Source organism: Eutrigla gurnardus (genome assembly GCF_963514095.1).
Source record: "Eutrigla gurnardus genome assembly, chromosome: 11".
Taxonomy (NCBI): domain Eukaryota; kingdom Metazoa; phylum Chordata; class Actinopteri; order Perciformes; family Triglidae; genus Eutrigla; species Eutrigla gurnardus.
The window spans coordinates 4,805,930-4,831,892 of record NC_139925.1 but is presented as its reverse complement, the minus strand read 5'-3'; the positions used below and the strand labels follow the sequence as shown (position 1 = coordinate 4,831,892).

General features: G+C 44.2%; 1 protein-coding gene across 4 annotated transcripts; it reads left to right on the top strand.

Moving 5' to 3' along the window:
* The first annotated feature begins 4,211 nt into the window (after window positions 1-4,211).
* On the top strand, window positions 4,212-25,935 carry srfb (serum response factor b). Of its 4 annotated transcripts, none has more exons than XM_084020838.1 (8): window positions 4,212-5,379; window positions 9,635-9,901; window positions 17,466-17,703; window positions 19,625-19,786; window positions 19,993-20,097; window positions 21,185-21,382; window positions 21,465-21,541; window positions 22,068-25,935. In XM_084020838.1, exons 1-8 carry the CDS (start codon window positions 4,711-4,713, stop codon window positions 22,161-22,163), a joined length of 1,812 nt encoding a protein of 603 aa, XP_083876964.1. In that variant the 5' UTR covers window positions 4,212-4,710; the 3' UTR covers window positions 22,164-25,935. The 4 variants fall into 4 exon arrangements, with proteins under 4 accessions (XP_083876964.1, XP_083876965.1, XP_083876963.1 ...); XM_084020839.1 differs by having other exon boundaries at window positions 19,622-19,786; window positions 21,465-21,566; XM_084020837.1 differs by having other exon boundaries at window positions 4,214-5,379; window positions 19,622-19,786.
* Window positions 25,936-25,963: the final 28 nt, after the last annotated feature.

Here is a 25,963-nt window from a genome sequence, read left to right as displayed (position 1 = left end):
CTGACTTTTTTTCGACATGCTGTACTACAACTTTTTTTTACTTTTTTCCACATGCTGTACTGACTTTTTTTTAACTTTTTTGACAAACTTTACTATGACTTTTTTTACCTTTTCATCAAACTTTACTACATTTTTTTTAACTTTTTTGACAAACTTTACTACAACTTTTTTTTTACTTTTTCGACAAACTTTACTATGACTTATTTTTTTACTTTTTTCATCAAACTTTACTACGACATTTTTTCCGACTTTTTTCGACAAACTTTACTACTACTTTTTTTTACTTTTTTCGACAAACTTTACTGACTCTTTTTTACTTTTTCGACAAACTTTACTACTACTTTTTTTTTACTTTTTTCGACAAACTTTGCTATGACTTTTTTTTTACTTTTTTCGACAAACTTTACTACGACTTTTATTTACTTTTTCGTCAAACTTTAGTGTGACATTTTTTTTTACTTTTTTCGACGGTACTATGACTTTTTTACTTTTTTCCACAAACGTTACTATGACTTTTTTACACAAACTTTACTATGACTTTTTTTTTACTTTTTTCGACGGTACTATGACTTTTTTACTTTTTTCCTGACTTTTTTACTTTTTTCCACAAACTTTACTATGACTTTTTTTTTTTTTACTTTTTTCCACAAACTTTACTATGACTCTTTTTTACTTTTTTACACAAACTTTACTGACTTTTTTTTTTTTTACTTTTTTACACAAACTTTACTATGACTTTTTTTTACTTTTTTCGACAAACTTTACTACAACTTTTTTTTACTTTTTTCCACAAACTTTACCACGACTTTTTTAAACTTTTTTTCGACAAACGTTACTATAAATTTTTTAGTTTTTTTCGACATGCTGTACTGACTTTTTGTTTTTACTTTTTTCCACAAACTTTACTGACTTTTTTCCACAAACTTTACTGACTTTTTTTTTTACTTTTTTCAACAAACTTTACTTCTTTTTTTTCTTTTTTTTACTTTTTTCAACAAACTTTACTGACTTACTTTTTTTTCAACACACTGTACTATTACTTTTTAAGACCTTTTTCAACATACTATGACCTTTTTTATTTTTATTTTTTGCAACATACTACTATGACTTGTATTATGACTTTTTTGACATTCTATACTATGACGTTTTTTCTTTACTTTTTTCTACATACTATGACTAGTTTTTAAGACTTTTTTTACTTTTGGATTACTCAAAAATCAAACATTGAAAATATTGCACTGTCTACTAAAAAAAATAGACGCAACCACAAAAGTTTGATTCCACAAATATACACTTTGAATTTTCTTTGAACATTAAAAATGTTTTCAATTCAAATAAAATGCATTTATCACAGTCAGCATTTACAAGACGAACAAAAACAGCATTTCTGGTAACTCTTGTTACAATACTTGTGCAAAGGGAGCATTTACTCAAAATCGTTCTTCCATTTTAAATGTAAATAAAAAAGGAATGGATACTCCATCATTATCTATAAATCAGATCAAATGTATACAGCAACATACTGATGAGTAATGTGATATATATATGACAGTAGAACATACAGTGAAGCATTCAGGTGAACTGTTTTTTTTACTTAATCAAAGGCCACAAGGATATGTTCAACAGCTGCACTCGAGGGCAAGATGGTGTTGGATTTAAGGAAGCGCTTCTTCACCTTTGAAGAGTCATTAAGGCAGTCTGGAAGCTTATTTTCCCCTCGAGATACTTCCGGATTTCATCAGCAACACCAACTTTGACTTTGGAGTTTCCAGGTCCATAAGTGAAGAAACCGTCATCTGTGTTGAATTTTGGCTGCTGTCATACTAAGCATCATCATCACCATCATCATCACCATCATCAACATCTGGATCCAGGTGGGTAGCCTCTGACACTAACAATATAAAAGCACGTACGTTGCCAAGAAAACAGGAATACAACGTTTTTTGGTGCTGATGGACCGCTCCTTGCTTCTTCCATCTGGACTTAAAGTCAAAGTGTGATGAAAAACGTCATAAATAAGTTAGTTAGTGTAGAATGTCAACAAAAAGTCATAGTATGTCGAAAAAAAGTCATTGTATATGTTTAAAAAAGTCATAGTAAAGTATGTTGAAAATGACACACACACACACACACACACACCCTGTATATTAAAAAGTAAAATATTAAAAAGTAAAATATGAATTTGCACTGCTACTCACAATCATGTTGCTGCATCTTGTCAGCTATTCGACAGTCTGAGTGCTAATGATTGTGTGGAAGAACACGAGTCACCCTTCCTTAATATCCTTATTGGCATTATGCAACATGGGGTTGCACAACCACATGCACTTGCAGCCTGTTTGCTACATAAGAAGCATGTAACAGTAAGATCTTCTTTTTGCTACTGTTGTTGGGGTTGATGAAACACAAAAAAAAGGACCTGCAGGCATAAGCAGGAAGGCAGGTTAAACCAAACAAAAAGTGAGCTTTAATAACTTTGCTGATACAGAACTGTGGAAAAAAAAACAGAAGTGGCAAGCCTGGGCAATAAAACGTGCAAAGGAAAACATTCCAAAAAACAAAACTCAAAATCAAACCAGAAAGCGTTGCGGAACATGAAGGCTGATAGGAGACACAGGAAAAGGCAGAAAGGCAGAATAAATGCAGCAAAAGCACATCAGGCACACAAGGAATGACCAGGCAGCAAACCTCCATGCGAAAGTGCCTTCAACTTGCATTCTCTCCACTGGCCACCAGGGGGCGAATCCTCTGATTCCATGGAAGTCTACCTCAGTAAACATTGCAAACATGAGTTTATGCTCTCAATTACCTTCAAGTCTTCTTAAATCCACCATGATGGATGTTCATGTCAATAATTATCCAATTAAGAGTAAAATAACTCTTAAAATTAACACTTTTGTGGAATTGGAACTTTGTCAGCAGCTTCACACCAGGATCCAGATGGATCCAGATCCAGTAAGGGGTGCCACTCTGCTGCTTGTGATCCACCTGTCACCACACTGCAGTCCAGATATGATCACTTCTGTCCACACAAAAAAAAAATCTAAGATGGTGAAGGCCAAAAGGCTTCAAAACTGTCGTCCACAAACATCCACTTCTTATATATACAGCCTGTTGGAACGACTAATTCCACAAGAACAAATCCAGCAACAAGACACAGGTGAGCAGACTTGGTGCAGCCTCAAGAGATCCATACAACACAGGTGACACGCTGAAACAAGGAGGGGAAAAACTACAAAGACAGAGGAAGTCATGCTAAACACAGTGACACAAGGGAACTTCCAAAATAAAACAGGAAGTAACCAACATACACCTCATATACCCAACAGCAAAACTTTAAATTGACCTTGTTGATATATTGAGTTTTACTGCATCTGTTCATAAACACCAGGTGACTTTACAGAGCTGTATATGATGGACTTTATCACGGAAGACATTTGACGTGGGACAGTAGGACAAGCATGTAAATAATAAAATAGGTGATCAAGGCTGGATTATCTTCTGCTTCAGTTTGTGTCACTACACTTCAACCCATCATTAATGTTAACACATGCTTTCCCTGCTTAGCTGAGTATCTGCTTATATTAGGTGTGGCACTGCAACACAATGCAAATTTGATTTAAACAATTAAGTAATTACAAATACCTTAATCAGCAAAGTCAGTGGATGTGACCTAGTCCATGAGGTCATTACTGTGACAGGAGAAAGAGAGGATAGTTTAAGTGAAATAAATGATGTAAAGCTATACAAAGTAAAACAATAACAATACAATTGTTAGGATAATTTGCGATCTAAAGTGGAAAATTACCTGAACTTCCACAAACAACGACACTTTACTGTGAAAAATCCCTTCTAAACTCAAAAACAGACAGAATTATTTAAATCGGCCAATTAAATTAAATTAAATTAATATAAATGAGGAGATATAAGATTCTGTTTTCTGTGACAGAACAATCCGCAGGGAATAAAAAAAAAAAAAAAAGTTGGATGTTGTGTTATTTCGGTGCCTCTGCCTGTCCGCGGTGACGTTGTCGGTAGCGCAACCATTTTGGTATTTATTCCAATGAGGGTTCGTACCGACCAATCACAGCGCTACTCGGATAATCCTCAGCCAATCGATAGGCGACGCTGTGACTCACCAAATAAGGAGAGACAGCACCAAATAAGGAAACATTGTATCTCTTTATAAGGAGGGAAGTAGTTCCCGTGGTGTAACGTTGCGCCGCCGTCGTAAACGCCGTTTAGATGAAATAAATATTTTCACGCAGTCCCTGAACCGCGAAGACGTGAATATCGCTCGTGTAGACGTCGCGGGATTTAGCACTTGGAGGCTAGCAGGCCGACGCCGGCGGATATCTTCGCTCCACGACGCGGACTAGGTAACATGGCGGATCGACACCGGGGGCGCGCTTCGCGTTTTCCTTTTTGAGAAAGTGCTCGGGAGTTTTGGAGATAGAGGAGGAGGGTGAACCAAACCGAGCCGGGCTCGAAGTGTCTTTGGGGAGGGTAGCATCACTTTCGAAAGTTTGCCTCGGTGGTTTTTCCGGAGTCTCCAGTCCGAACCCCCCCGAAGTGGTCTGGGTTTGTTGTTTACGTTTGCGTGGCCAGGGCGCGTTAGCCTATGCGCTTTATCAGCCATTCGCGACACAACGCGTCCGCCAGCTCCCTTTCAGCTGGTCTTTAGAGACTCGGTTCAGCAGCCGAAATAGAATGTTACCGAGCCGGGTTGGATCGGCACCATCTGGAAACGGGTCAGCAACCGGCAGGGGTAACACGGGACACGGTTCGGGGATTGTCGGCGGCGGGATCCGTCCCGTTTTGATCCGAGGAGGGCAAGCGTTACCGGGGGTCGGCGAGGGTGTCGGGCGGCAGCAGCAGGGGGACAGGGACGCCGTCGGGATGCTGGGCGCTAACGGTCCAGGGGGGTCGAGGGGCGCCAGGCCGGGGAACGGCACCGGGCTGACCCCTCTGCAGACCGCCGTGCAGGGCAACATGGTGGCGCTGAACGCGGGAGTCGCGTTGCCGCACGGCGCCCGGTTCGACCCGGACCGGGAGAGCGCGCCTCTGTGCAGCGGCTCGGACAACGACTCGGACTCCGGGGACGACGACGACCCGGTGGGTTCACTCGGGGACAGCAGCGGCGGCGGCGGCGGCAGCAGGCGAGGCGTGAAGCGGGAGCGGGGCGAGATGGAGGCTGCGGTGACGGGGCAGGAGGTGGGGATGCCTCCCGGAGCTTACGGCATGGTCCCCGGGGGGGTGGCGGGCGCGAAGCCGGGGAAGAAGACACGTGGGCGCGTGAAGATCAAGATGGAATTTATCGACAACAAGTTGAGACGTTACACCACGTTCAGCAAGAGGAAGACCGGCATCATGAAAAAGGTGAGTCAGGTGATCCGCCTCATCACACACCAGCTGATGGGAGCAGCAGGCCTAATTAATGCATCTTTATAGATGCTGTGTAACCACAACAACACAACTATAATCCCAAATAATGTCTTTAGAAACAAACATGAGGGGCACAAAGTGACTCACCGGGATGTGAGGGTGTCAGAACCTTCATGACAGGCTTTAAATAGACTTGGGAGCAAATGACAGCTCTATTTATGGACCCCAACTATTACACACACACACACACACACACACACACACACACACCAGTCTGACATGCAGATTCCCCACATAAACACACTTAATGCACACACTTGAATGCAGACCAGGCATGAACTGTTGGAAGTAGTTCCATCGGGTGCACACAGGCTGTTCCCCTGTGTCACTGTGGAGGAGGATGGAGGGTGGATGGAGGTGTGGGGGGCAGGCAGCAGCTGACTAAACCCCGGGGAGGACAGTCAAAGAGCAGTCAAACAGAAGCGAGAAGCCACGGGACTGTCTGTGCATGCATTATGGTACCGTTCCTCCTCCTCCATCGATGACTTGCATCCTTTGACCCTCATCGTAGTTCGGTGCCACAACGCAGCATCTCACAGGAAATCCTCGCATCATGCACCCGACCGCTGCCATGATAACGTCTCGCTATGTGGCATCGCTGCATATCAAGTGTTTTGGAGACGAGGTCAGCTGTTTACCATAAGCACATGCAGACATTTCTTTTTTCACGATGAGTGTAAATAACTGTAGTGTCTTCTCTTGGAAGCTCTGGGTATTTTTTTGTTTTGTATCCTAGACTGTTGTCGTGGAAACTGAGGTGTCTTTTATGTAGGCTTCTTGGCAACATGAGCACTATTTGACACGCTGCGCATAGAGATTTTTTGTTCTTTTTTTTTGTTTTTTTGTGGAAAATGTTGCCTACACTGTGTCAAGCCATCACACAGAAACTGAGAGGTGGGTGGAGTGGGAAGACTTTTATAGTAAACTGGTCTCAAACTGGTTTCCATGATGAGCCTATACGTTCTAACTGGTGGTAAATGCATGTAAATAATTTGCACAAGGCAAAGGATTACTCAATGAATGCTTCTGGTTCCTTTTTTTTTCCAGCAAAGGCTGTGTTTTCATGTTTTTGTAACTGGCTAGCCCCTGTTTGACATAGCAGGAAAAGCACACGTGTAACTAATAACATAAATGGGGGGCTCCATTCCATTTAGCTGCCTCAGGACGCCACGCATGTGATCCGACCTGCACAAGACCAGGATTCTGAACCTGGCTCGCCTAAATGACACGCAGCCGTTATTAGTTTTATTGTTTACATCTGTTCCCCTCACCTGTCTCATGCTGAAACCATGACTTAATGAATGGACTGATAAACAGTGAATGTTGTTGATTGATTAATAGCCAGTCAAACTTTTATCTGCTTCCAGCTCTCTTTTAATGTGCGTTTTATTCCTGATTTCTATTTTTTTTAACTTGAGCATTTTGGGATCAGATGAATCAAGCAGACAGGAAACCAAAGAAAATGATGAATTCATAATGAAAGTTAGCGTTGGGTGCAGTCTTACGGTTCCCATGAGCCCCAGGTGATATCCTCAAACAGCTTTTTATAAAAGTAATTCCATTTACGTCGATTATAAAACAGAGAAACGCACCAAATCGTCAACTTTGAGAAGCTGCAACGACATAATTGACCTTGAATCAAACTGAATTTTCTGGCACAGAACTAATGGACGGCTCATTGTTGAGGGGGTTCAAACCAGCAACTGTATAGTCACAAGGCTACCAACTATTAACTGCATTAACTGCCATCCATTAGTTTATCTTATGCTCCTTTTTTCCAAAAAAATTTTTTTGCTATTTGATCTTGATGAGGAAGTTTTGGTGTGACAGAGGAACCAATTACAGCGGAGTAATTGGGCACTCTTGCTGAATATTTATGAGAAAATCAGCAGAGCAAAGGGAACTTATTAAAGCATTATGTGGGTCTATTTTGTGTCGCCACCGAGCACATTTAAGGTGACAAATGAGTCCTTTTTTCCCTTTCCTTCTGGATGTCGGCCAAACATGTCGAGACTCTGTGAGAGTCCTCTGCAGAAGCTTAATGAAGGGAGAGAATGACTGGGGTGTGTGGTTCATTACCGTCTCCTGTTCTGCTGCATTAGCGGGCGGCGAGGTGAATCGTACATCCGGAGATTCCCCCCTTTTTAACGCTGCATATTAAATCTGTATATAAATAAGGTTTGAAGTGCTCGGGGGGGCGAACGCTGCTAGCATCGAGTCACGACGGCAGTAGATGGTCATCATTAGCCCGTTTCTTCCTGTAATCTATCATCATATTATTGCACACAAAAGAGAATTATATAATCAGCGTTGGCATATATATACCCCACATGTGGATGATTGGACTGGGAGGGCTCCGTAATGAACGCCGAGGGGTGAACGCACTGTTTTATAACGGCCTCGATAAAATCCTTTTTTAATTTGAATGTGATTCCTCCTCCTCCTCCTCCTCCTCCTCTGAACTGTGTTCACCAAGGTGACGGTAATGGCACTCTGCCTTTACGGCACCGAAGGCATCTTCCACATAACTTCTGAGTCGTTTTTTCTATAAAAACAAATCAAGAGGGTCTTTTCTCAGGAGTTCACTGCGAGTGCAGCGTCGGCTGTCTCATGAGTGACGAGGCAGCAGACTGCCATGGTGGCCTCATGTTTCACAGTCGGATGCCTCCCCGGGTGTTAAGAATGATTCCCAGTGTCCTCCGTCAGGACTCGGTTACCACATCTCTCGCCGGTCGCCCCCCGAGCTGCAATCAGTCTCTCAGCTATATCACGCTCTCTATTCTGGGAGCCTTATCTCATGTTGCTTTAGCTCCGTTTGTGCTATACGTCAGCGTTCACTACGGGGTATTTTTAGATTCCAGTTGTTTTCTTGGCGAGCTTTTTATTTTCCCAGAGGTTCACCTTTTTGGAAATATCTTTATGTATGTATAGATTAATTTGAGGCTTGGATTACTTTCATTTTATAGACCAGAGGTCTCAACGTTTTTCAGGCCAAGGACCTCGAAGGCTTATAGAGACCCGGCGGAGGGACCCCAAGGCCTATAGAGACCTGGTGGAGGGACCCCCAAGCCCTATAGAGACATGGTGGAGGGACCCCAAGGCCTATAGAGACATGGTGGAGGGACCCCAAGGCCTATAGAGACCCGGTGGAGGGACCCCAAGGCCTATAGACATGGTGGAGGGACCCCAAGGCCTATAGATACCTGGTGGAGGGACCCCCAAGGCCTATAGACATGGTGGAGGGACCCCAAGGCCTATAGATACCTGGTGGAGGGACCCCAAGGCCTATAGATACATGGTGGAGGGACCCCAAGGCCTATAGAGACATGGTGGAGGGACCCCAAGGCCTATAGATACATGGTGGAGGGACCCCAAGGCCTATAGAGACATGGTGGAGGGACCCCAAGGCCTATAGAGACCTGGTGGAGGGACCCCAAGGCCTATAGATACATGGTGGAGGGACCCCAAGGCCTATAGAGACATGGTGGAGGGACCCCAAGGCCTATAGATACATGGTGGAGGGACCCCAAGGCCTATAGAGACATGGTGGAGGGACCCCAAGGCCTATAGATACATGGTGGAGGGACCCCAAGGCCTATAGAGACATGGTGGAGGGACCCCAAGGCCTATAGAGACCTGGTGGAGGGACCCCAAGGCCTATAGAGACCTGGTGGAGGGACCCCAAGGCCTATAGATACATGGTGGAGGGACCCCAAGGCCTATAGAGACATGGTGGAGGGACCCCAAGGCCTATAGAGACCTGGTGGAGGGACCCCAAGGCCTATAGAGACCTGGTGGAGGGACACCCTATTACATATCGTATAATGTTCCTTATTAAACAATAATAATGTGTAGTGCAGCCTATAGTTCCATGTATAACAGTACTTCATAATGATGGATGTATACAATGCTAAGCCATTAAAATAATAATTATATTTCTACATCACAGTTTCACCCCATAATTAAACAAACATGAAGATTTATATTTGCTTAATATAGGTTTTTTTCATGTTGATTTTTGACATTTTTGGAATTTTGGATCAAATAATTTCGGGGACCTCCTCCAGTAACTCGGCGGACCCACTAGGGGTCCCGGACCTCCTGTTGAAGATCTCTGTTATAGACCATGTCTGATGTTCTTGGCCTCTACTTGAATGTCTCTCTCTCTCTCTCTCTCTCTCCCCCCCAGGCCTACGAGCTCTCCACCCTGACGGGGACCCAGGTCCTGCTCCTGGTGGCCAGCGAGACGGGTCACGTCTACACCTTCGCCACCCGCAAACTCCAACCCATGATCACCAGCGAAACGGGCAAAGCTCTGATCCAAACGTGCCTCAACTCGCCGGACTCGCCGCCGCGCTCCGACCCCTCCACGGACCAGCGCATGAGCGCCACGGGCTTCGAGGAGACGGACCTCACCTATCAGGTGTCTGAATCGGAGAGCATGGGCGACACAAAGGTTAGAATCAAACCCGCTGTTGTTTAACGGGTAGTCAGGAGAAAAAAAACTACAAGTAATTAAAGAAAACACACATACAGTCAGCCTTTTTATCGTAGCGAGCAGCACATAAAACTGGAACACTAGAAGTCAGGGTCGACTGAAACAAAACCGACACACAAACATCATCTGGAATAGTTTTGTCATTTTTATTTCCCCGTTTAATTGTGTATTTGTTGACTAACTGCTGTGCATTGTGGGTTTTGTCGCGGCGGGTGTGTTTTTTATGTACATGTTTGGATAATTGTGCTCTCCATGTGCTTTTGCTTATGTTCTCATGTCATATAGTCTGTCATTGTGCTTTTTAATTGGCTGTGTGTGTTTGTGTGTTTTATGCATGTGTGTTTGTGTGTTTTCCTTTTTAACATCAATCTGCCAGAGACGACGCATGAAAATGTGTGAAATGCTACATTTATATTAATCATTGTGCTCATATAAATTATAATAATAGGTTTTATATACTGCATTTTGCAAATTCTTAAAGAAGCTATACAAAATCAACTAAATGAAATTTAAAAAAACAGCACAAAGCAAGCAATTCATAATTAATGTACACTCTCCATTTAAAAAAGAAAAACAAATCCAATCGTCTTTCAGGAAGAGCTCAGCTGTGAATTCCCAAACCTGAATGCACTCCTTTCTGTTCCCGTCTGCTCTCAGCAACGACGCTACTCTAGTTAAAGTCTTTGTGACTCACTGTCTGCTTCTAACGGCGACGCGCGTTGCATAGCAAAAAAAAAAAAAACATGTAAAAACTGATAAAGCAGAGTCTTCAATGAATAGAGGGAAATCTCTCCAGAAAAGTCGAGACAACCACCGGAGCAGAGGGAGCAAATCAAACCCTCGAGCAGCTGTGGGAAATAATCTTCGTCTTTTTCAGGCTTGTTGTTGGAAATAATAATAATAATAAAAAGAAAATTAAACCAAAAGGTCTCCGTAGACCTTCAAAGGGGAGGGAGGGTCTTAAAGGGAGGCGGTCTACATGTTACCTTTGTGACCCCTGATCCAGGAAAGCTCGTAACGCCCTCAGAAGATAAATCACACGGAGCTCTGGGTTGTGTTAGGATGAGAAACACGCCGCACGCCGACGACTTCGTGTTTATCTTTTTGGGGTTTTAGGGACGGAGCTGTCTCGTATCCATGGAAACGACGGAGCTTACATTCCCGAAGCTCGTTTTCAAAGTCCCAAATTTGTAAATTTAGGATGAGATATTTTCAAAAAGATGACTTTCTAAAATGATTAGCTGGTCACTTGACCTCTTCTCACATCCCTGTATGTAGATTTTCTGAAGTGAGGCGATAACTTCGTCAGCACACGCTTCGCCGTCTGCACCTTTTCGTGCGCTCACGTGCTGGAAGCCGATCTTCCCCTCCGCTTCGCTGTTTACACGGCTTAAGTAGACCCCCGCCCCCCTTTCTGAAGACCATCCAGGTCCGTTTTTTTAACGAGGCATTAACTTAACGCGTACCATACACCCGTCGAGGATGGGAGATCAACCTCGCACGTTAAGCCGCTCTCATGCCCGCTCGGCTCATTGATAAAAATTAGATTCTGCCTCTGTTGCCATATATGGTATGGTTTCCCTGCCTGCTCTCTTGGCTGAGGCCCCTCACATTCCTTATAAGCTGCAGCTGTCTTTGGAGTCCTGTGATTCCCCCCCCTCACCCCCCCCCTACTCATTTAGCGATACGGAGGGGAGGTAAGGATGTAGATACGAGCGGGTGGAATGGAAACATTTCAGCGATATTTCACATCCCGTTTTCGTGCGACGGCTATTCAGTTAGTGGGGATGCTCTGACCTTTGACCTCTGCTCAGTTATGAGTGTGGGACACTGCCGCTAGGGGAATAGAGGTCTGCGGTGATATGGTTTGGACCCGGCAGGTGGACACGGAGGCCTCCTGAGTCTGATGCTGCAGCGTCTGGACTCCATTCATCAGGGGAGCAGTATGTCATACATACAGTCCAGGCTAGTCTAAACAGTTCAGGGTTTGCGATGGCTGGTGGGGGTTGGGGGGTTGGGGGGGGGGGCATCTTAGGGAAGCAAAAGAACGAGGCTTGGAAGATAAGTCTCATATATATGATGGGCTTAAGCTCTGCTGTAGTTTGATGTTTTTAAGTGGTTTAAAATGTTAATGTAAGACTTTTCTCCCCGGATACTCATTATGAAACCTAAACTCAAACCTAGCTCATAATTATCAATAATGCATTATCAGGTCCCAGTAACTGCTGCGGCGCTGAATATTGAGTCGGTAGCACCGACGTGACTTGACTGAACGGGCTTTTTCGGTTGCTGGTCCGCCAAAATAAAAGCCCCAGCGTTGTGGATGAATGGGCTCATGACATAAGTAACGCTACGTCGGCTGTGATCGACAGCTTCCTGTCGTGATTTTAATGTGGGAAAAACACGACAGCTGCTCTGGAGATGTTATCACATTCCTCCTGAACGATTACATAAAAAAATGTAATTTCTAAATACGCTTTAAGGTGCATAATGAGACTATAATTTCATGTTTTCATAGTTGATAGTTTGTGTTGGATCGTTGTGAAGCATGAGGTACGAGGCCCGAAAAACCAGAGCTTGGGAAAACGTAATCTACCTTCTTTTTGGAGTTTATGTAAATTTATGAAGTTCATACCGCTGAGAGCGTGCGTTAAAGTACGTAAAAACCAACAGCTGAAAGGCGACAAGTTCAAGGGGCTGCAGAAATGCATTCTGGGAAGTCTGACACAGAGGTGAATGAGTGAGCTTCACAAAGAGGGCACATGTGCAGTTTTCTCAATATTCAACGTGCCGCCCGTACAGATGTTTTTATGCTTTTAGGGTTATTTTTGGAAGTGGCTGGTAAATCCCACAACAATGTTTGCTTGGAGGATCCAGCGGAGGATAGATTCTCAGTATTTCTCAGAGGTTTTCCCCTCCTCATCTCTCCCTTCCCCCCGCTGCTCTGTTGTAATCCCGGTGAACTCTTTATTTGTTGCTCTGCTGCTCATTAGCACAGATCAACTTTGTGCTGCTGTGATGTTTGCATGCAGAGTATCCGGGAGACAGCTGTTTCTTTTCCTTATCCCCCCCCCTCCTCCCCCTTCATTTCTGGGTGTCCTGCGACGCTTAATTCCACACGCTGCATTTAAAACGTGCATTAATTTAAATTGGTCTCCCCTCGAGAAACTGAAGTGATTTCTTTTTTTTTGCTAATTAAACCGGGGCTTAAAACGGAGAAGTGCACTTGAAAAGATAAAGTCTGGCTGCCGTCGTGAGGGCAGAGGGCTCAGAGTGGGCGACGGGCGAGAGAATCGCTGAGATAATGGAAAGATAATTTACTCCGATATGTCTCTTATCACACCCAGAGAGAGATGGTGGTGTTGTGGTGTCGGAGGCATTCTGACGGTGTCGTCAGGGAGAGCAGCATGCTGGCTGTGTTGGAGGGGAGGAAAGCAACGTTATGTCACCCCCCCCCCACCCACCCCCACCCTTATTTTACAGCAAGCAACTGGACAGGTCAGCCGCCATTGGCTGCACCTCCTCCACTTGGGCTGCCTTGCCTTTTTTAGCAGTCCCAAATGGAGCTGCGAATTCCATGTTGCTGGCAGGGTGACAGACGGGGGGAGATGGGAGCCAGCAAATGGGAGATTAGACGACGGCCAGCCACCAGAGTAAAAAAAAAAAAAAAAAGGCACAATGGGCTCTCCGACCGACGCTGGCCAGTTGTCACCTTCCATGTGGAATGATTAATCCCTCGTGAAGAGGGAAGCATTTGTGTCCTATTTTTTAATTACTCTCTTATTTCCTGTGACTTTAAATGGGGGTCTGAATGTGAGGAGGGAAGAGGAGGCTTTTTATTCTTTTACCATATATAGAAACCTTATGAACACACAGGAAAAATCAGAAAGCAGCGAATTGAAAGTACTTTTACTGTTTTTGTAGCACTACGAACAAACAGCAAACCGAAGAGCCCTGGAATCAGTGTAAATAAGACTGGTGTTGATCCTTTTTGATTTCATATCAGGATTACTAGGCAGGATGTGTAATACTTGCAGTGAAGTGGATTACTGAGCCGTAGATGTTTTTGCGGGTTCACCGAGTGTCGGAGTCCAGAGGATTCATGGCTTCTTCCAGACGACTCGGCGCTGTAAATCATGGCTTCATTTGTTAACGTTCTGATGGCTCATTATACAAAGTGGAGAGTTTGTCCCAGCGAGGGGGGAGAGCGACGGGAGTGAGGAGGAATCTGTGAGACAACTTCAAGAACTTGATCTGGCTTTTGTGTTTGTGGAAGAAAAAGTAAATTGTTTTACTGTATTGTTCATGAATACAATCCAGTTAATTTGAATATTACAGCGATGGAGATGATGAGGAGGTGACTTCCCCACTTTTTTTTTTTTTCTTTAGGAATGCATTACACCGCTGCCGCCTATGTTTACTATGCACTGCCTTGACTCTGAACTAAAAGCCAGCGCTGTTTATAGACCGGCCAGTCGAACAGCAGACACGTGGAGATGGTCAAACAAAGCAGTGGGTCACTGTGAGCCCGCTATGTAGGTCACGGGGATGCTGGTGCTGCGACCAGATCTTTAGATTAGAAACCTGGAGGATCTGTCACACACCTGAGAGCGAGGGATGGGAGGATTTAATCACAGATCGCCATAATAAACATATCGCATACATGACTTGAAAACGCTGTCGTGGCACAGAAACGGAGCCAATATTACTATTTCTGTAAACGTATTTATGCACGGGGAACTTCTTCCACTTTAAAAGGATCATCACCTGAAAGTGTGTCCTAATTCTGAGCCAATTAAATCAATTTTTAACCAAAAAAGTGATTACAAAGTGCCATTTTTAAGCATATTTTGGTGAATATGGGGACATAAACGTTGGACCACCATGACCCACGTTGTGTTTTAATGACGCCGCGAGGTGAAGCGTCTCCGTGAGTTCTAGTGAGAACCGCTAAGAGGGTCAGATGGCGGCTGTCTTCTCACGTGGCCTCTTGCTGCCTCAGCTGGCTCGGAAAGGGTTAACCCCCCCCCCCCCCCCCCCCCCTCCTGAGGTGCTCAGGTTTCCCTCCAGCTGTCTGAACCCTCAGCTGTTTGTACTCTCTATCCCGTCCCCAAACCTCACACGGGTCCGACTCTGCAGACGCTCGCCGCCGCGCCGCGGTGACGATCCCGTTTTGTTGTCATGGCGATCTGTAACTTTTGAGTTTTCGGGAACTTTTAATGAAAGGAATGAAGACGTGATGACAGCCGTGTCACGGTCTGAGTGTCTGCAATCACTCTGTGATGAATGACGGGGCCTGATATTCATAGTCGTTCTGTAAATGGACGACACACGACGTTGTCGGCTGATTTATTATATTTCTTCCTCCTCGGTTGAAAGGGCAGAACAACTGTGAGTCCTCTGTGTGCCCCCCCCCCCCCCCTCTTTCACCTTCCAGCTGCTGTTTAACTAGAGAGGTAAAGGACCTCCTGACTGTCTGAGCTAACTCACACTTTTGTAGTTTTTTTAGTTTTGACACCTGCTCAACAATCTCAGGGCCAGAAAACTCCCAAATAATAAAAAATAAAAACCCTTCCGTTTAGTCGGTGGCGGCGAGCCAAACGAGCAGACTATGATATGAATTTGTGTGCCGACTGAAGGACTGGCAGCCAACGCTTCCCCGTCCCGCTCCACTGAAATGTTTGCATGGTAGTACGTGGTTGAAAGGTCTTATCAGTGGAGCCTGCGCCAGCTCATCCACCTCTCACCCATGTAATCAGTCACGTATAAAAACCAACAGTGCTCTGCTGAGAGAGCCGGCTCCCGTGCTACCTGTCAGCTTATATCAGACCAAACACCTAGTCCACTCATTGTGAGGCTGTCTGCTGTGTGTTTCCTTACAATAAGCCTTATTATAGCTCATCTGTGATGCTGCTGCAGCGCGTGGAGCGCTTTGAGTCCGACATACCGGCTCTGCCCCCCTTTTAGAAGACCTGAGGTCTACGCCCAACACTAATACTGTACATGATGACTGTGGAACCACTGCTTCTAACATTTATAACCCTGATGAAGTCAGTTCCCTGGCTGGGACTCCAGAGTTCATAATGCATTATGGGATACTGAGGAAATGCTGCAAAGAATGCGGAGGGGCCTTTGGAACGGGACAGCGGTGTTTTGATGCCCTTTTGTACCCGCAGCACATGCGTCCCTCGTTGGCCCGGCGATCACGCCCCCTTTAACACAAACCAACGGGTGATATTCTGTAGCAACGTCTCCGTTTCTGATCAAACCGCCTCACAAAGAGCACCGAACCCACGGGGACGTGCAGCAACTCTTACATGCCTTCTAAATGGGCCCGTTCCCGCTATTACACACATCATTAGTATCAAGAGTGTCCATGAGTGCGTGGAAACACACGGCGCGGTGGGCTTAGCTGTGCTTTCCAGCCCCCGACGCCCACCCTGCTCTCAGCACGCTGCCCACTCAACCAACACATCCTGCTCTGCTGTCAAATGGATGCTCGCATCGCTGCGATGCTGCGTCTCACCGCCATCCAGCTCCAGCTCATGCTAAACGAGCCGTCGATAAAAAGAGCTGGGTTGAGACGGGTGTAGATGACGATGGGATGATGCTGTGAGGTCAGGTGTGTGTCGCAGTACTCAGATTTTTATGCCCTTTACTATATCCGCTTCTCTCCGGGGCGTTATGTATCAGGGAGGAGCGTTTTAATAGGATTTGGTGCTCATTGGTCAGAGAAATGCTCGCTGCTCTGCATGTTATTTTACATGAGGATGCAATTAGAGCCCCGTTTCTCATTTGTCTGGTTTCCGTCACCCTTCCATCGACCCCTGAAAAAAGTATTAAAGCCTCGTCTTCCGGCCCAAAGAGGGAAAAAAACCTTATTAATGGTGTTGCTTTTGTAGTCACTGGGATGAATGGGTTATTGCACAGGAGAGCATGAACTAGTGCATTTGAATAAACGTGCAACTGATGATGTCATCTTAGACTTCAAATTATTACTGGTTGCATTCACGACTTCACACGTGAAACATGCAATATTTCTGATTTAGTTATGTTTTAGTCAGTCGTCTCGTTTTAGTGCTAAAAAATGACGTGAAATCGAATTAGATAAATAGATAAAACACATGTTGACAAATGCAAAAATGTTACCAACAATATCGTGATTTATGTATGATAATGTACCGTGATTGCCAACTCTACTTATTGATCACATATTTAGTTAATTTTCACTGCGACAGCTGCACAAGTTTCCCTCTATATAATAAGGTTTTATCTTATTGATTTACATGTCAGGGAAGGCCTTACAAATGACACTATATAGCGTTGCATTATGGGAATTGTAGTGTTGTTGGGAGCATCCCCACACTATTTTAAAACTCTCTTGCAAGTTTATGGAAGTTCCAATACTAGATGGTAAAAAAAAGCCCCTCGACTCAGATAGAATCCAACACTGAATCCATTCCATCCACTCTCCGGCGCCTCGTCTTCCTGCTAAACGCCGTTTCGTTGCTTCCTCCTGCAGGACACGCTGAAGCCCACGTTCACGGTGGCCAGCCTGCCTGGCAGCACCAGCGCCCAGTGCACGGTCCCCACCACCTCCACCACCATGCAGGTGAGCAGCGGGCCCTCGTTCCCCATCACCAACTACCTGGCGCCCGTCTCGGGCGGCGGCAACATCAGCGCCAACGGCACCGTCCTGAAGACCACCGGCGGCTCGGCGGGGGTCATGCAGCTGCCCAGCGGCTTCACGTTCATGCCCGGTAGGTTTTTACCTCTTTAACACTACTTCCTTGTGTATCTGAACCTCCATCCTCCATGTTTTCTTCGTGTCACCGTGTTGTCGAGTTTATAAGCTGATTAGAATTTGAATGGCGTTCGCCGTGACCTCAGCTGCCTCCCCTCTCTTCAAGGTGTTTACATCACACAACAGCCCTTCACGGCTCGTCCGTTTTTTTATTTTTTTTATTTTTACAAAGCCCTCCGTATCCGGGGGAAAGCCACGTCTACTGGCGAGCCGCCCTGCCTTTGATTGTCACTCGGGGGACAGGAATAATTAGGCGAGAGCGACACAATAGACCTGGCGATGAGGGATGACGAACACGGCCCGTAATTAGTCATGAATATTCAATGAAGGATCGGTGGCTTGTGCTGAAATTATAATTGAGGCGTACTTTGTGGAGCCGGAGCCCTTTTTGTGACGGAGCGGCCCTGAACTAGCCGTGACCCTTCATTAACGGGGGACTTCACAGACGCGAGGGTTTTCTCTGGTTTTTGGGGATCGCTACAGTGTTTTTCTAAAATGGCTCTCCCCAGTAATTATTCCTCACGCCTCCCTTTTCATGGTGGACGTGCTGGGAATTAACGGGCCGACGAAGTGACGCTCGGGGAGGTCAAAAGGTCACGATATACTCGGAAGCATATTCAAATTTCACGATAATTTAATTAGATATCATCTTATCTGTGGAAGCAGCTCGGTGCTCTGGAGGGTTTTATCTGGACGTCCATGACATGAACGCAGAATATTTCATGTCACCATTATCCTGGAAAATTGAGATTCACGATAATCATCACAGATTAGAGTATATTTAAGTAAACATCCTTTTTAGTGGTCATAAGGTCTCCCTGCATAAATAAGGGATACATTTTTTGTAAAAAACCATGTAAATTCCCCACAATGAACTGATTGTGTATATTTTTAATCACGATAAAATCCTATATTCTCATCCCTAACATGAACAATCTGAAAAGGCTTGTTAAAAACTGACTCGGCAGATGTTTTCTACAGTATGTTGTTAACGAGAGTCCGTGTTGCCGTGGTGAACCGGTCCCGCTGCTCGTCACTGTCAGTATTTTGACAATGAAGTCACAGCTGAACAGACACATGATGCCCACTAATGGCTGCTGTATGTGATTCTTTTGAAGGACAGCCAGGCAGCATCTCTGTCGCATTTTCCTCTCCTCACTTCTCGTTCTCCTCCTCCTCCTACAGCCTCCCTCCCTCCCTCCCTCCCTCCCTCCCCTCCCTGTTGCTCACTCCCTCTCTCCTCCTCACCACCTGTCTGGCACATAGCGCCAGTGCCAGGTGGAACAACACACCCTCGCGCACTAAAAAACCTCCTCGGTTGACAGCTTGAAAGGGGCTGGCCCACCACACTGCAGCAACTGTTTGTGGAGCATGTGACCAAATGTGAGGGTGTAACTCCAGAGTCATGTTCTCAAATTAAATATCTGCCATTTGTTCAGGAAGAAAACATAACGCAACATTTTTGACGAGAATGAACTGTCAGTTAATCCACTTGTCATACAGCGTGTGTGTATGAATTGAAACTATGTATACATATTTTTTTGATTTGCATTATTTTCATGGACCTTTTAAAGAAAATTCTAATGTATGTTATGTTTAATGCATGGGGATTTTTGACCACTAGTAGCGCTGTGGAGCAATATTTCCCCCAGTTTCATTAGTTTTATGAAAATTTAAATCAGCCATATTGTGGGTTGCTTTGCGATCATGTTATATAAACATGTATTAAACATTTTATCAGTTAATGAAATGCATTTATTTATTATTTTTTTGCATGCTGAGCTAAACTGTTCTCCTGTGCACTTTTTCCAAGCCGGACTATCTTTTCACATTTGCGGTCCTCACCCCCGTCCTCTGTGTGTGTGCCCCTCCAGCAGGCACCACTCTCCCCCCCGGTACCCCCACCATTCCTCTGAGCCAGCTGCAGCAGCACTCCCTGGCCCTCCAGGGGCAGCATGGTCAGGCCCTGGCTGCCGCCCCGCAGCCTCAGCAGGGACAGCAGGCTGTCTTCCGCTTCCCTGCTGCTGTCTCCCTCACAGGTGACCCGCTCTGCCACCACTGCGCTTTAATCATAATCACATAATCTGCTGGTTCCTGCCACGGCTAGCTCTTCTACTAATCACGCACCCAATGAACGCTAACGCCACTTGCACGCTACCACTGCTACCATATGGCACCACCACCCCCACTGCAGCTACGGCCGCTCCCTGTGTGGGATGTTTGACTTAACTGTGTGTGTCTCCAGGAGCAGGGGTCCCCCAGCAGCTCCAGGCTATCCAGGTACACCACAACACCACCTCAAACAGCGACAGCAGCCTGGACATCTGCCACACCTCCACCAACTCCACCGGTAGGTCCCAGCTCCTCTCCTCTCCATTGTCCTGTCTGGGTGAGAGAGGATTTTAGAGAGGCAGCTCCTTTTTTTTTAAATACGGTGTACATGGATGCTTCAGAGGTCATCGGAAAATGCCACGCACACAGTATCCAGAAATCATGTACAGCATTTATTATTTAAGTTTTACTTAAGACTTTTCACATCAGAATTTTAGTTCCCAAATGCATTTATTAGAACTGGCATATTCTGCAGCTAGAAAACAATTTAAAAATGTTCAGGAAGTTCTTCAGACAACCAGCAATCTGAGTCAACCACAAAACGGTTTCACTTAGTCTACCAGCCTCTTCAAATAATCAGTGTAGTCGGAAGTGAAGGGGGGGGGGCAACGTCTCAAAACGTAAAAAGATGGCTTCTAAAGACAGAATATATACAATAAAGGCACAATTAATGTTGTATAACCACATCCTAACACACACACATCCAGTGAAGGTGTAGATACACACAGTGGAGACATCAAACAGGAAATGACTGAAATCAGGATCCTCATTCAGACCCGGGTTGCTCTTAGTCCGAGACCTCCTCGTATTGATCCTGATGATCTATTCCTGTAGCTTCCATGATGAATGTTTTTCTTTCAAATGTGGATCTTATCGTCTGCATCCAGTTCTCTTCCAACATAAAACACTTTAATAAAGTAATAAAGTGCCTTATTTCGTAGCTGAAAGAGAGCAGCGATTACAGCGAGCGCCTGAAAACTGCCACGAGGGTTTTGGGGGGGTCTGGTGGTTTGATAGCTATGAACAGGCTTAACACTCAAAGAGTAGGTGGGCGTTTTTAAAGCTGTTCTCGTCTGTTGTTCTCGTCGTCTGTCCCACTTTGTGCCTTTTTTAAAATAAAGTAGACTTTTACAAAAATATATTTTTTAAATGCATTTCATTCTGCTCCTGTTTGGAATGAGTCATGTCCTCCAGAAAAGTGCACACACTGCACAAGTTAATTTAGATATTAAAGCGCCATCTGCTGGCCGACATGTGCACACACACCTCTTGGTTTGCTTCCTCCTCACCTCTTCTCTCTCTCTCTCTCTCTCTCTCTCTTCCAGCGACGGTGAGTCTCCCGGCAACCATCGTCACCTCGTCAGTGCCAACGTCCGTGGCGGGTCACATGATGTACCCCAGCCCGCACACGGTGATGTACGCCTCCACGCCGGGGCTGGCTGACGGCGGGCTGGCCGTGCTCAACGCCTTCTCCCAGGGCACTTCGGCCATGCAGGTGTCCCACGCACAGGGCCAAGACTCAGGTGAGACTCTGACATGGTTTACCAACAAATGAGAATTAATTTGTGCATCTTTTTTTAAAAACATGTCTTACCTGTCCCTTAGGTGCGGTCCCTCAGGTGTTCCTCACAGCACCTCCTGGCACGGTGCAGATCCCCGTCTCAGCGGTGCAGCTACACCCAGTACGGCAAGATCTGCATTTTACAAGTGAAACTCTCATATTCCCTATGCAACCAGCATGCCACGTGACCGCACTAATGCATCCTAACCGAGCACTGGCACACACGGAGGCCACCGTCGCCTCTTTTGGATGAATGGGAATGATCAGCTGGCGGCTTGTGTTCTGTGGTTTTCAGCATAAAACACATGTGATAAACAAAACACCACCGTAGCAGTGCATGGGAATCCAGGCGTGTTTTTAATCTCCTTTATAAAGTCTTATTAAGAAAGTAATTCAGATGTTTTTTTGTAAATTTGTCCAAAAATGTAGGTATTTTGATTAAATTCAAGTAAAAATTATTTTTTTAAGAAAAAAAATGTCCTAATAATAATTAATTGCACTCGACAGAATATGATAGAAGTAAATACGTATTAGAGGAAGAAAAAAATCCCCATGATGAACAGCCCCTCCCCCTCCCATCTGTGCCGGGTGCTGCCGATGACCCGTGATTGGCTGCGTCTCCTGACGTGGTCCGCCTTGTCTTCCAGATGGTGATTGGTCAGCAGTCGAGCGGCAGCAGCAGTAACCTGACGGAGCTCCAGGTGGTCAACTTGGACGTGACGCAGAACACGAAGGGCGACTGACGGACAGTTTGAACCGCGGCGAACCCCCCCAGGGACACAGACGGACTTACATACATCTCTATTTATTGATGCCTTCCTACAGAGTTTCAAAATTACACTTCTGAATGTGACTTTAAAGTACATTTATACACACAATCAAGGGCATACGTGTGGCTGACCCTTATACAGTATGTTTTGGTATATAAATATATATATATTCGCAGATGCATAGGAAATATATCACGACATCCATCATCGGAAAAAAAACTATTTTCTATGCTGTTATTTTTGTGTGTGTGTTGTTTTGAAAATGTGTAATTAAATGTACACAAACACTGCGAGGTGCCGCAGCTTCACACCAGCCAAAGAGACATTTGTTTGTCTGAATGTTCCAGTGTGAGCAACTTGTGCACAAGCGTGTGTGTGTGTGTGTGTGTGTGAGTGTGTGTGTGTGTGCATATCCGGGGTTTGTAAATGGGTGGGGAGACGCTTGACATTTAAAAAGAAAAGAAAAAAAAGAGACATTTGGAAATGTACATAGTTTTGTTTTTTTAAATTGATAACTTGTATTTTTTAGCCTGGTTTAGTTTGTGCAACGGCATGTTTTTTTTTTTTTTTTACGTAGTGGTTTTGTAAGTACATGAAAATGATTTGCATCAAGAAAAAATTGGTTATTTACATGTTTATGTAAATTAATTTAATATGCCGTCACATGTTGATATACTGTCATGCCGTCGGGAGTTTTCACTACGAGATGGAGGAAGAACTCTGGATGTTTTTCTACAGGTTTTTTTGTGACATTTTGTAAGGACTGTCCCTGAAACGGGATCCAGTAGCCGGGTCACAACGTGTCAAACCAGATATTTATGATCCACCGTCTTCACGGTTTCAGTGCTGATGACGTGATCATTTAAATATGTATCTGTTTAGCATGCGAGGTTTCCTAACGAAGCCCACTTTCTGAGTGTGGAAACTGTGACAATCTCACAAAAGTTTAATTTCTCCCATATTTTAACATCCTGCTATCTCTATTTTCATCTGTGCGCACACAGAAATTAAGTAAAGTACAATTACGACGTTTAAAAAATGTCCTTGAAAGTGATTAGAAGAGCTTTTTTTAAAAAAAAATGCTACAATAATTGAGAGGCGATGCTTCTATTTGTCACAAACCTGAGTGCCAAACAGGTTTTCACGATATCAAATACATACTTTGGACTTGTATTGTTTAAAAAGAGATCAGTTACCTCCACTTGACTTTAATAATGTGACGCTATTAGCGACTTAAGAGTCAGGTTAGTGGACACAAATCTCTTTAACACTGTATAAGACAAAATACTGCGATTAAAGACTCGTCTCCTTGTATGGAAGCGCTGGATATGCTGTAATGTTACAACAGTGATGAGCAGGAATATTTTTGTATGAACAAGGATCTGTTATTTAGGGAAAAAGTGACTTCAGGTGCTTCACAAATGTCAATATAGTCCTTTTAACAACTGTTAAGCCCCGAGCTGACTGCAATCTCAGTACGTACCTCAGAAATCACAAAGGACGAGAGTAATTCGACTGAGAGCCTTCTTTCTGCACCATAGTGCCTCTTTTCCATGGCTGATTTCTAGATCACTGCAAGGCAAGGGAAATATAGGATTTACTTATTTCCAGACCACCTCACATGATTACACATAGGATTTTTTTTTTTAATAGAAATTCCTACAGATTTATCTGGATGAGCACGCTGGCTTGGAGCCAAAGAGGATTTGACGGGAGGATGAAGAACCCGTGTTGACTGCTGTTCGGTCATTTTCACGCTCGCTCAGTGTTCTCTGGTCCGTTTCCTGTATATGATGTCATCCTGTAGGAAATGCACAGGTTAAAGACATTCAACCCCCCCTCCCCCCCTCTATATGATATGGTTTTTCAAAATAAAATATTTTAAAAAAGGGGGATTATTGAACAGAACTTGTGGGTTTTCACCTCGTCATTGAGAGAAATGGTTATTTTGTGAATTTTTTTGTTTTTGTTGTACAGACATCATTTTTGTAATAAAAACATGATGAAACAAAATGTAAAAAAAAAAAAAAAGTGACCACATCTTTTGCTTCTTTTTTTTTTTAATTGGGACGGAGAATGTTTAAAAGAAACCACATTGTCCTGAATGAAACCTAACACATTGTGTAACTGCAGGGTTGAAAATGTAGATTAGGAATAAATGAGCCAATGCCTCCAAGAGAGAGAGGTCAGCATGCACCTTAACGTTAATGTTTCAATTATGCATTGCACGACCACAAAAAAATAATAAAAAAATTAAACTGGCCATGAGACAGAAGTGCAGTGAGGCTCGTCCCATTTCACACCAGGAGGAAAAGCAGCGATTAACACAAAGAAACGCAACATGATACGGCGGTTTGGTCTGAGATGACAGGGAAATTCATCTTAAATCCTGTGCATCTACACGGACCAAACACAGCTGATGCAACACAAAGGCATAATCAGATCACGACAGACAGTAGTGAAGCAGAAACCCCCCTTACACATGGCGTCTAGGAGTCCTCAGAGATCCACAGTGTGAAAGTAAGGCATCAAATCTCCCCGTCAGCAGCTTCAAACAACAAAGCGCTGACTCGCTAAGAAACCATCAGACAGCCGCACTGCCTCTTTTTGTTTCTTCTTCTTCCTTCCTTTCTTTCAACAGTGAAAAATAATGTAGAAGCATGCATTTACACCAGGTAGTATATCTCTATTGCTATTGTACACATACAATATACAAATGTACAAGTTGGAAAAATGTGCATGACATGACAATTTAAAAAAAAGAAAAATTCCCATTAAAATAGAAATGTTACTCCTGGTACATCCTAGATTTTCCTTTTGGTTTATGAAAACATTTGGAGAAGAAGAAAAAAAAACACAACTTTTTGTGTATTTACATTATGAACAAGGATGAAGAAAGACGATGTGCAAATCTGATTCCATGCAAGCGGTTGCATAATGTAGTTTAGGTGCTTGAGTGATGGAGGAAACTAAAACAGGGCTTCAATGGATGACTGTCCATTCTCCACCACAATAATATATATCAGTACACTCACACGGAAACAAACTCATCGCCGAACACGGAAACATTCACACCGGAAACATAACACAACAACCAAACGTAAGATTACCGACACCATCCCAAAAACATCCCGGCTTTGAAAAGGTAACACTGCTTTTAAATGCAAGAGCTCACAGGAAGTCATAATAACCTACGGAGGACTCTTAGGGTAGTGAGGGATTTCCAAAGTGGGGACTCGAGATAGAGTTAAAGAGTCACAAGATCATGAAGGATGTTTGGAGGATGACGATTCTCTGCAACACAAAGCTTTCATTATCAGACTTTCTGCTAATCTTTGCTTATTTTCTCAAGAATTACTGATTCATTTAAAATAAAAAAAACAATCAGTCAGTAGTAAGAATCCCAAATTGTTCAGAACTTGTAGACATAAACAGATAGATTGCTGTAAGCTGCTGCTGTCTAATTACTACTTATAACTAATAATGATGCATTTAAGACACTGGTCAATAAAATCAAGTGGTATGCTCCTCTACATCCTATTAGTGATGGAGTAAACTAATTATTGAGAATATTGTAAAACAATAACACCGTATAAATAAACACTGGTGTGTGTGTGTGTGTGTGTGTGTGTGTGTGTGTGGGAGGGGGGTGCAACACTGCTTCTGGAGAACAAAAACTACTGTGGAATCAGAAACAACATGTCTCTTCCCACAAAATGCCAACTTGACATTTACTAAAAGCCCCCCCGAAAAAAAGTATGAATACATTTGAA

What these genes read in the sequence shown, in the direction of transcription:
- srfb (XM_084020837.1), top strand. Translation starts at nt 4,711, where the DNA reads ATGTTACCGAGCCGGGTTGGATCGGCACCATCTGGAAACGGGTCAGCA. An exon ending in AGAGCATGGGCGACACAAAG is followed by an intron (nt 9,902 to 17,465) that starts GTTAGAATCAAA and finishes TTCCTCCTGCAG; the next exon opens with GACACGCTGAAGCCCACGTT. An exon ending in CACCTCCACCAACTCCACCG is followed by an intron (nt 20,098 to 21,184) that starts GTAGGTCCCAGC and finishes TCTCTCTTCCAG; the next exon opens with CGACGGTGAGTCTCCCGGCA.